The 12,425-nt window shown below is 41.3% G+C and overlaps 1 protein-coding gene across 2 annotated transcripts in view; it reads left to right on the top strand.

Moving 5' to 3' along the window:
- Positions 1-10,810, top strand: part of akap11 (A kinase (PRKA) anchor protein 11) — a 29,008-nt gene extending 18,198 nt beyond the window's left edge. For both annotated transcript variants that reach the window (XM_061970811.2, XM_061970812.2), the window contains exons 10-12: positions 3,461-3,507; positions 6,388-6,590; positions 9,026-10,810. In XM_061970811.2, coding sequence (XP_061826795.2) covers positions 3,461-3,507; positions 6,388-6,590; positions 9,026-9,199 — 424 coding nt within the window. In that variant the 3' untranslated portion in view covers positions 9,200-10,810. The remainder of the gene's footprint in view (positions 1-3,460; positions 3,508-6,387; positions 6,591-9,025) is intronic.
- Positions 10,811-12,425: the final 1,615 nt, after the last annotated feature.

The following is a 12,425-nucleotide window of genomic DNA, read 5'->3' as shown; positions in this document are numbered from 1 at the left end:
GTTGTAAGTCCATGTATCATCCCAAAAGTTATGAAAATATTTTATGATAGTTGAAAAGTTACTTAGTGTTGCTTTGAAGTATGAGGGTGTGCACAGTAAAGCTACACAAAAAAAGCCCACTGTAACATGCTAGTATAGCATAAAGACACTTACAGTATGTGATGACAGTCTAGTGATTCCTATTTGTCCACACATTGGTCAAATGTATTTTCCAGTGCCTTCTTGATTTTAGCAATGTTGCATATCAGCACTGCCTTGACTAATGAAGCTTATTTGAGTGACGACAAGTAAATTAAACCATCCTGACTTTCATCTTCTCTTACCGTTCTTCGATCACATGTCAATTTTTGCACATTCTGACTCAAATCAACCATCCATTTTTTACCGCTTGTCCCTTTCGGGGTCGCGGGGGGTGCTGGAGCCTATCTCGGCTGCATTAAACCATGAATTCGGAAAAAAGCCAGTCAATACCAACCTCAGTTGTACCCGATCTTTTGAGCAACAGTTAGCTCAAAGCTGCAACAACAAACCACGGCACATTTACTGCCAGCCTGAATCATGATTGTATGACCTGACTGCCATACAATGAAGGTTGAAATGTATTTTTAGATTTTGTCCCGCCCCAGTTAATGCTGTGTTTGTGTTTGCGTATTCTAAAACAAATATCAAGGTTTCACAGGAACAGCCTCCTTCTGGAAGGGTGTCTGTGCCTGTAGGCTGTCAACAACAACGTGGTTAACAACACTATTAAACCGATTAAATAATGTTTTTCCTGTAGGCACTTCGCAGATACAGATTGGTGACATATTATTGGGGGAAAAACCGCCTTGTGATCCACCTACAGATGCTTGGCAGGGCGTCATTGCCCTTTGGCATAGATCGAACAAGTCTGTGCAGCTCAGCGTTATTAAAAAGGGAATCCCTCGTTTGGTGTTTTGATGAGGTTGGTAGACAACGTCGTCTCATAAAAATAGCTCTTAGGTGTTGCCTCGTTTCGGTTAGCTATTTTTACACTCCTCAATCCTCACACCCTGTGGTATTGGGTGAAAAGGGCAACTCATCAGAACAGGAACTTGGTGTCTGTCTGTAATGGGTTTGTGATCATCATCACAGACAAGGATAGTATTTCATCAATACTTTTGGCTCGCCGTTGGAATTCCATGTTTTTGCACTTCGCTGACAGACTGACTGACAGCCTGATCGCAAACTGCACTGATATTCTCACGCGAAGAAGACGCTTGTTTTCCTTTGTACATATCGCACATCATAGCCATCACTCGTCAGGTTTTTCTGGCCACAATTTATTGAGCCGTATTCGCTCTCTGTCTCAAACTGAATCCAGATGTCACTTTGATTTGGTAACTCAAGCCAGTCGTGAAGTCCTAGCGACTGGAACCCACTCGGGTCTTGGCACTTTTTGGTTAAAGTGTGAGTTGTGCTAAGTGGATTTCCAGTATGGAGTATTGGACTTGAAAAGCAGATGATACTGTAATTGGCGTAAGACAAAGAAATTAAACAAGGAATTTACTGGATGCATTTTGCTAGGGCTCAGCGATAAAATTATATTAATATACTGTAAATAGCGATAAACGCGTACCGGTAATGGACTTCAATAAAAAATTTGTTTTTTCTTCTTTGTCCGACAAAACCAAAAGTTTGGAAGCAAGGTTGGTTGCATGAAAAAAGACATTCGCTCTCTGGTAACCGAACAATGCAGAAGTGATAACTGATCAGTGGTAGTGACACGCTCAATAGACAGTCAGGAAACAGTATCAACGATCAATCAATCAATCAATCAATGTTTATTTATATAGCCCTAAATCACAAGTGTCTCAAAGAGCTATACAGTTTGGTTGCACCGACTTGTCTCGCGATTGATTCTTGGAATGGATTGAGAAGGGAAACTGAAAATGAGTGCTGCAGAGAGCAAAGAAATTGTTGATAAAACTGGATAAGTCACCTCGAAAGTAAGGCAGTTTTTAAAAATGTTTTCAACGGACCAATGTGGTCTGTAAATTATGCAGGGAGCTTGTCCCCACCAAGACCGGTAATACCACACCACATTAGCTACACTTACCCTTTAGACCGGAGCACAGCCATAACTTCCTGGCACTAAACCTGCAGAAAATACTTTTCTCAGGTTGTGTTGACATTTCCTTTCCTTTCTGCCTTGATAGCTGAGTAGATTATAATCAGAAGAAGGTAAAACCAATTTTTTTAAATGGTTACATTTATTATATTTTTCTCTTGGTCCTTATTTTTGATAGGTCATAAAATATCAAAAGCATTTATATCGACCGATATAAAACACGTATATCAGTATATCGCCCAGCCCTAGTTGAGTAGATTTCCAGTATGGACTATTGGACTTGAAAAGCAGATGGTTCTATAACGGACGTAAATGTTAAACAAGAAATGTAGTCTGCATTTTGCACAGTCAGTCAGAATGATGTCACAGTAGGGGTGTAACGGTACGTGTATTTGTATTGAACCGTTTTGGTTCGGTCCGGAGGTGTACCGAACGAGTTTCCACACGGACATATTAAGTAGCGTAGCGCACGTTGTGTAAACAATGCACAACACACGGCATGATAACAACGACCGGGCTACAACAACATAAAAGCCAGAGCTGGAAAACCCTCCTGCCTCGTTAAGATCTCCCGTTTGGGAACACTTCGGCTGCGCGGTGCGGAGGACGGAGGTTTGCCGACATTGTTCAGCAGCGGTAAGGCATGCTTCTGCCAACATGTCAAACATGCTAACCCATTTGAAGTGGCACCACCCCCAAGTGAACATCGCTTCAACAACGATAAAGATGAGCAAACAGCTCCCACCTCCCACCAAGTTAGCCAGGCTGGGGGGGAAGAACAGTTAATCTGAGTTGACTTGAAACTGTTTAATGTTGCACTTTTTATATGTAGAAGAAAAGTTTTGTCATTTTATTTAATCTGAGCAACAACTTGAGGCAGTTTAATGTTGATTAACGTGGACCCCGACTTAAACAAGTTGAAAAACCTATTGTGGTGTTACCATTTAGTGGTCAATTGTACGGAATATGTACTGTACTGTGCAATCTACTAACAAAAGTCTCAATCAATCAATCAAAAAAAGCACTTTATATGTAGAAAGGTTTTGTTAAGAAACCATTCTGAGCCTTATCTTATTTAGCTTTTATTTTATATATGTTGACCACATATGGACAATGGACCCTGTGTGTATATGTATGTTATGCCATTGTTTACAAATTTGGTAAATAAATAACCAAAAAATGTATATTTTGTTGTTTTCTAACTGTACCAAAAATGAACCGAACCGTGACCTCTAAACCGAGGTACGTACCGAACCGAAATTTTTGTGTACTGTTACACCCCTATGTGACAGTGATGTATATTTATTGATATTGTTTGTCCCAATTAGTTTATCCCTATCTCTAACTACACTGCTCTCTCTTATCCACCAGTGACAATACAGAGGACAAAGAGACGGAGGTCAAAGAGGAATCCAGCGGTAAGGGATACTAAATCCCACCCTTCTTATACATATACACACATATATAATACATATATACATACAGTACATTAGTCACCAAGCGTCAGAGAAAAATGAGCAGGCTTCTAATTTTGAGTCTAGCCAACTCCCACCACTTGCTGACATTCCACAATAGTTTGACTCGACACTAGCTAGCTTTGCAAGTCTGCTGTGATGTCTGTCTGAATGTGTCATCGTAGCAGGGGATTTTACCACCCCCGTATTCCACCACACTGACGTTCATTCATGGTCTGCGCTCACTCCCCTCGCAGCCACTCATTATTTATAGTGTCTGTGCAGCGCCCCCCTCATTGATGAGGGTCTTTGTTTCCCCATCTGTACACCCTCAGTTTGTATTAGGAAAAAGGATTAACACAATTGGCAGAAACTGAGCACGGGGGAGGTATGTTTCTCCTCCGTAGATACAGATAAAGGAAGCTGATTTAATATGCTAAATTAGTTTAAACCACAAAAGTATGTCATGATTATTATTGAATGTTGGGGTTCTAATTTAGTAGATGTACTTTGCTTGTTCAGATAGAGCAGGCAGGTTTGTATCGCGATGTTTGGCTGTACAATAAGTGAGAATGTAATGCAACCTTTTGGCCTAAATATTAGTTGGAAACCGAATTACATGAAAAGTGGCGCGCACAAAATTCCAGTTACCACTGAATGTGTACATTATGTGTCAGTCAAGCATATTTAAAGGACGAGTAGTTTACTTTAAATATATACACATATAAATAACACATTCAGACAGACACACATATATAAATATACATGCGTGTGTATACATATATACACAGTGTGTGCCGTCAGGGCCAGCAAGGCCTTCTCTGCTGGCCTAACATAACCAGAAATCATGATCTTAATTAAAGGGAAAAGTAATTTTTAATTTACTTTCCCTAAATATATCTAAAAGTATTCATATTCTCTCCATGTTATATTATGCTCCTTCCAGCGCTGTTGTTTTCAGGTTATAAAGTTTTTATCCAATCAGAATTCAGCTAGCTTATGTTTCCATGCTGTACCAAATCTGCCCGGGTCATTCAGAATCAACAATGCGGGTGTCCGTGCACTGCCAGTGAACAGACACAAACGTTTGACAAGACAGTTGAGATAGCCAATCGATCACGAGTTGTCAGTAAGGCCTTCTAGCTGGCCGAAGGCAGATATATATTGTGATGTTATGAGCTAGGTAACATAAGAACTCCATTACCCAGCATGCCACAGTAGTGAAGAGCATGCGCAGTAGCCCCGTTTAGGTTGTTGAATGTAGCAATGCCAGCAGCGGGATGTTTTTGATGAGCACGCTGTGGAGTAAACTTTAAGAACTGCGCCAACACGCCTCATCTGCATCTTTTATGATTAGACAAGACAGAGAGACAGTTTTGCATTTTACCCAACATGCTTTGTAGTGGATTTACCGTATTTTTCGGATTATAAATCGCTCCGCAGTATAAATCGCACTGGCCGAAAATGCATAATAAAGAAGAAAAAACATATAAGTCGCACTAGAGTATAAGTTGCATTTTTGGGGGAAATTTATTTGATAAAATCCAACACCAAGAATAGACGTTTGAAAGGCAATTTAGAATGAATAAAGAATAGTGAACAACAGGCTGAATAAGTGTATGTTATGAGAGAACGTGCCTGGTATGTTAACGTAACATTATGCTAAGACAATCTGTCACTCCTAATCGCTAAATCCGAGGAAATTTTCTTCCTCAATCTGTCACTCCTAATCGCTAAATCCGAGGAAATTTTCTTCCTCGAATATTATTTGATATTTTACGGTAATGTGTTAATAATTTCACACATAAATCGCTCCAGAGTATAAGTCGCAACCAAACTATGAAAAAAACTGCAATTTATAATCCGAAAAATACGGTAGATGGGTGTAATTTTGAGTTGTGTGTTGGTTTTTTATTTTTTGGACTACGGGTGGAGGAGGCTGTCTGAATTGGTACCGTATTTTCCGCACTATAAGGCGCGCCTAAAAACCTCCAATTTCCTCAAAAGCTGACGGTGCGCCTTATAATCCGGTGCGCCTTATATATGGACCAATATTGAGCCACAACAGGTCTCGCAACTACGGTAACTACGCCGACTTCATTCTCCCCCCGTAGAAGAGCTTCTTCTTCTACGGGGGAAAATGAAGTCGGCGGCTGCTTACCGTAGTTGCGAGACCTAAACTTTATGTAAAGACCCAAAAATGGCTCCTATTAAGAGACACGCTTACGATGCAGAGTTTAAACTCAAGGCGATCAGTCACGCAGTAGAACACGGGAATAGAGCAGCAGCGAGAGAATTTAACATTAATGAATCAATGGTGCGGAAGTGGAGGAAGCAACATGATGACCTGCGCCAAGTAAAGAAGACTAAACAGAGTTTCCGAGGGAACTACAGTTGGAGGACAAACTGGAACAGTGGGTTGTTGAACAGAGAGCAGCAAGTAGAAGTGTCAGTACAATCACTATTTGTTTTGTTGACATTCCCTTTAGCGCAGCTCCATCTAATGGATGCATAACATAACCCCAGCCTCTACTGTAGCGTCTATTCTATGCGCCTTATAATGCGGTGCGCCTTATATATGAACAACGTTTTAAAATAGGCCATTCATTGAAGGTGCGCCTTATAATCCGGTGGGCCTTATAGTGCGTAAAATACGGTACTTGAATATTGATTGCACTCGCTCAATGTGTCACGCTCATGGTCAGCGATTAAAAACATTGACATCCATTACATTGCAGCACATTTGCAAGAATTCAACTTTCATGTTATAAAAAAAAAACTGGGTTTAGGCCTTTAGGGACAGTTTAGGGACCCCCTGCTTACCGTTTTCCTATCACGCTGCAGGGACCCTGCGTGTGGACACGACACAGGTGCAGGCTTCCAAGGCTTCTTCACTGATGATCCTGAACTCGGATGTCCGCGAGCTCAGGCGAGGGCCTCAGCACGTCACCCTGGACCCTCAGCTGAGGAGCCTGCTGCAGTGGGCGGCCGCCTCCATGGCCGACACCCCGCAGATCCAACTGAGTCCTGAAAGGGAGCTGCAACAGGTGACGCCTTCTTTTTGAGAACTGCTTCGCCAAACGTGATCCGATTCCTGCAATTGCGACGGTTATTTTTCTCCCTTTATAGCAGGCCTGGGCAATTATTTTGACTGGGGGGCCACATTTAGAGAAAGAAATGTGTCTGAGGGCCGGTATATCTATTTTTAGGAACACTACTACGGCTTCCTCCCACCTCCAAAGACATGCACCTGGGGATAGGTTGATTGGCAACACTAAATTGGCCCTAGTGTGTGAATGTGAGTGTGAATGTTGTCTGTCTATCTGTGTTGGCCCTGCGATGAGGTGGCGACTTGTCCAGGGTGTACCCCGCCTTCCGCCCGATTGTAGCTGAGATAGGCTCTAGCGCCCCCCGCGACCCAGAAGGGAATAAGCGGTAGAAAATGGATGGAATACAAAACCTCACAATAATGTCTGATTGAATGCTAAAAACGTTTTGACAGACCGCCTTAAAAAACGGAATGGAATTTTACATTTTTCTATGAACAATAAAACACTGAATATTGACAACATATGAACGTCACACCCCCTCTCGATCGACATATTTTATAATCAAGCAAAACGCGACAAAAATGCGACAAATAGCGAAATATGAACGCAAAGGGTAAAAATACAATATACAATCTGATATATAACTAAGCTTTAGAACTTTATTGTGAAAATCTCCTTCCACGTCTGTCCCTGACACCCACATTTCAGGCTGACACTCTGTGGGAACGCTCCCCATCCCCACTGCTTGGTGCCTCGTCTGAGCTGCTGTGACTTAGATTACCATAGTAACTAATTAATTACCATAGTAACTAGTATATCATGCAAAAGCGCAGATTCCAACCATTGAAATACTTTGTATAGTTCAAGACTTACGGTCATTTGAAAACATCACTGCACCTCATAATGGCAGCTACAGTTTCCATCTTAAAGGGGAACATTATCACAATTTCAGAATGGTTAAAACCATTAAAAATCAGTTCCCAGTGGCTTATTATATTTTTCGAAGTTTTTTTCAAAATTTTACCCATCACGCAATATCCCTAAAAAAAGCTTCAAAGTGCCTGATTTTAACCACCCGTCCATTTTCCTGTGACATCACATAGTGAAGCCAACACAAACAAACATGGCGGAAAGAACAGCAAGCTATAGCGACATTAGCTCGGATTCAGACTCGGATTTCAGCGGCTTAAGCGATTCAACAGATTACGCATGTATTGAAACATTTGGTTGTAGTGTGGAGGCAGGTAGCGAAAACGAAATTGAAGAAGAAACTGAAGCTATTGAGCCATATCGGTTTGAACCGTATGCAAGCGAAACCGACGAAAACGACACGACAGCCAGCGACACGGGAGAAAGCGAGGACGAATTCGGCGATCGCCTTCTAACCAACGATTGGTATGTGTTTGTTTGGCATTAAAGGAAACTAACAACTATGAACTAGGTTTACAGCATATGAAATACATTTGGCAACAACATGCACTTTGAGAGTGCAGACAGACCCAATTTTCATCAATTAATATATTCTGTAGACATACCCTCATCCGCGCTCTTTTCCTGAAAGCTGATCTGTCCAGTTTTGGAGTTGATGTCAGCAGGCCAGGGAAGCTAGGGTCGATAGGGGGTTTAGCTCGCTCGTCTGCGGGAACAAACTGCCGCCATTGCTTGCCGTGCTACAGAGGTCTTTTGTCCCTGAATTGCTCACACACTCCGGCAGATTCAATGGGGGTCTGGCGGCAGATTTCTTTGACTTTATCGTTGGAAATGCATCTGCTTTGAGTGTCGCAGGATATCCACACATTCTTGCCATCTCTGTCGTAGCATAGTTTTCGTTGGTAAAGTGTGCGGAACAAACGTCCAATTTCTTGCCACTTTCGCATCTTTGGGCCACTGGTGCAACTTGAATCCGTCCCTGTTCGTGTTGTTACACCCTCCGACAACACACCGACAAGGCATGATGTCTCCAAGGTATGGAAAGCAGTCGAAAAAACGGAAAATAACAGAGCTGATTTGACTCGGTGTTTGAGAAAATGGCGGATTGCTTCCCGATGTGACGCCACGTTGTGACGTCATCGCTCCGAGAGCGAATATTAGAAAGGCGTTTAATTCGCCAAAATTCACCCATTTAGAGTTCGGAAATCGGTTAAAAAAAAAAAGGTCTTTTTTCTGCAACATCAAGGTATATATTGACGCTTACATAGGTCTGGTGATAATGTTCCCCTTTAAAGATCTAAAAAAATTATTTGGGAATGTCCGGCGGGCCAGATTGAAATACTTAACAAGCCGCTTGTGGCCCCCGGGCCTTAATTTGCCCAGGTCTGCTTTATAGGAGCATAACGCAATCATGTACTTTACTAAAATAATCTAGTTTGACTGAAACTTTAGCCCTGATTGTTATCTTTGCTGTCACTGATTTGAATGGTTACTCTGCTTAGCTGCCAGCTGTGGTCCAGAGGCTGCGTGAGAGGAAGTGGAAGGTGGGAGACCTGCTGCACTTCCTGCTGAGGTACTGTGAGGAGAACCAGCCGCAGCCCAGGGAGGAGACCCCCCAGCCGGGCAGGGAGTGTCAGCGCATGCCCCTCTTCAAGTGGCTCCTGGAGCACACTTAGGCACCCTTTACTTCCACCAGAGGGCGCAAACACATTCACTTTATATATAATTCCCGGCTTCTGTTGAATTATAACATGCATACACAATTAAAAAAAGAGAGCCACACACTCACTCACGCCATGTGTTCCGAAAGAGTCTCGGTAGGGACTTGACACGCAAAGAATGTGTGTTCTTGTTCGGGGATCCCCATGGCTGCAGGGCCGATGATGTCATCGCATCTACAGCTCACCTCGACGGCGGCGGCTGTGTTTCCACATGTGAAAGAAAAACACATTAGCGGACGCCACACCCTTGCATTATCTGAGTATGAAGCATCTCTCATGTTTCTTTCCACAGAGTATTCCATGACGTTTATTTTGAATATTAATGTCATTTGTGGCAACCAGCAACCGTGTTCCTATTTTATTTATTAGCAACAATCACCTTGGTGTGCAAATTAGTTTGCTGTGGATTTAGGGACGCCCCTGGAGGAATCAATTCCACACAATGCACAGAATCCCCCCCAACTTATCACTGCTATGCCCACCTCGAGTGTGGATGTTTACGCAAACATTTTGTTTCTGAAGCTATGGAATAAGCCAACAGTGTTGCCAAACAGACCTCACGATGACTCCTAAGTGTGTCCAAATTTTGGGGAAGATCCAATGACGCAAATAGTGGACCTAAAAAAAACCACAGTTGTGTATTAGATAATTCACCTTTAACTACTGTAACTTCCCCGATTGGTTCCATCTGCACAGAACCACTAAGGATGCTTTTTTTTTTTCCTTTTAGACCCTTTGTGAGGTGTAGACACTAATATATAACTTAAACACCGCCTTGCATCCATAGTGTTCACCTGCATGGAACCACACCGCTTGCAAATTCTTCTTTTTGCCTCGTCCCTCACAAAAAGCGTGAGTACAGAACGCACTACCGACCTGTGAAGTCCAAAAGAGGAAGAGATGATTCAGTATTATCTGCTCACAAATGCAACCTGGTGGTTGTATGAGCGCCCCTGCAGCTAGCAATGGATAAATTAACCAACCCCCGCTCCTGTCACACGCTGGATTCTCACAGGAATGAGGCAAAAAGAACCCAGACCCCACTGTAAATTGTCTTTTTATTATATTTACATACATACACATATATATCTAAAACAGTATTTGTCTTGTTTACTTGTGAGCTATATCACTAAATGCACTGTAAATGAGTAAATATACCGCAGCTACTAAACGGGGACGAGTTCAAAGGAATGTAAGAGTGTTTGTGTGTACAAAGTGTGAATGTACCCGTTCATTCCCTCGACATTCCATACTCGTGTTTCGCTTGAAGCTGGATGTGTACCTAAAAGTATTTTTTTTTGCACACACGAAAATTGGCGTTGGCGGCTGTTTTTGTTTTTTTTGTTCTTGCCAGTGTTGCTTTCAAACTGCTTTGTTTCCTCCCTGCCAAATATATTTATTAAATTATTAAGTTATATAAATATATAAATTAACGACAGTGAGTGCGCCAACGTGAGTGTTCGCCCTCGTGACAATGCTGAATAGTGAATACGCATTTTAAAGCTGGAGGTCTCGCATGTGTTTCGTGTTAAAGCTGAGTGTGACAATAAAGCTTTTACATGTCAACTTTTTTACTCTGTGTCATAATTTAGTTTAAATCCTTTGAGGCCGTTTTGTCATTTAATCTCAACATGATCCTGGCTTTGACAGACAAATGTGCTTATTTGACTCCATCAATATACTGTATGTGCAATATCATTATGTGTAGATTGTTAGACATTATTTTACAAATACTTTTTTAAAATGTCTTTCTATGTACTGTGGATTGCAGCATACTCGCAATCGCAGCACTGCAAAAAAGCGTTTTTTTGTTCAAATACTGTTGGTTTTTTTAAGAGTCTTTTTTTCTTCGTAAATAAGCCGTATTTCCACAGAAGACACAAAAATTTATAACATTTATAAATGTACGAAGATGGCAAGGCCCAGAGTGGATACAAAATCTTTATGCGTAAAATATGATCATAAATCGTAAAACTGTAATTATAACAGGAAAGGTAAGTAGTGTGGATTATGTAGACGTATATATATATATATATATATATATATATATATATACAGTCGTGGTCAAAAGTTTACATACACTTCTAAAGAACATAATGTCATGGCTGTCTTGAGTTTCCAATAATTTTATTTTTTTGTGAGAGTGATTGGAGCACATACTTGTTGGTCGTCCTTGCACGCTACACCGCTACAACAAAGATGACGGGGAGAAGACGCTGCCGAAGGTGAGCCACATAAATCAAACCGCCCACAAAACGATACATCCTGAAGCGACTGTCAGAAAGCGTCTTGAAGATGGTCTGTAAAACATCATCTATGCAACATTTTGACCAAAGAACCACCATGACATGTTATGTAGACCACAAGGAAGTGTTTTCCATTTAGAAAAAATTAATAATAATATGACTCCTTTAATGCGCCTTATAATCAGGTGCGCCTTTTGTATGAAAACAGACCTGACGAGACCCGCTCATCGGCAGTGCGCCTTATGGTCCGGGAAATACGGTATATTTGATACATACATAAATACATGTTAATATAATATGTGTATAGGTACACATATATTTATAGGCTATAGTTGTGTGTATATATATTGTTACTTTACATGCAGTCGGCATTTGGGCCCCGGACGAATATTTTTAGTCCAATGCAGCCTCCAGAGTCAAAAAGTTTGGACACCGCTGATTTCAGTATTTCAGTAAAATTGTCGATCATGTGTTTAATTTATTAAAATGATAAGACATTTTGAATACATTTGAGAGTCAATGTATTTTGTGTGCAATAAACAAAAAAAAAGTGTAAATAAAGGGTTACATCACAAAATACAGTACCATTAAAATAGCTGGTAATGATTCAAATAACATGCTGTAATTTGGTTACCGCTACATTGGACACCAAACAAATGAGAGTTGATGATAAGTAACAAAAATAAGATATAAGTGCCGAGTGTTGAATGATTTCATGGAGTTGTCTCGTTTCTGCTTGTAATCCCAAGACGTAATAAGCGACTCTGTGTCAACACGTCCGCATTAGTACCTGCACGTTCATCAGGTGTGTATGGAAAGTTGTCAGGGTCCAAAACAAACAGAAGTCTTGTTCGTTTCCTATGAAAGCTGGTCTCGATAACAACACAACACGACCTGCGTTGCCGTGCAATTTGCCCGTTGCAGATTACGACATG

The sequence above is a fragment of the Nerophis lumbriciformis genome, linkage group LG13 (assembly GCF_033978685.3).
Source record: "Nerophis lumbriciformis linkage group LG13, RoL_Nlum_v2.1, whole genome shotgun sequence".
In the NCBI taxonomy this organism is placed as follows: domain Eukaryota; kingdom Metazoa; phylum Chordata; class Actinopteri; order Syngnathiformes; family Syngnathidae; genus Nerophis; species Nerophis lumbriciformis.
Note: the sequence above shows the minus strand (reverse complement) of the source record. Positions and strands in the feature narration are given on the sequence as shown.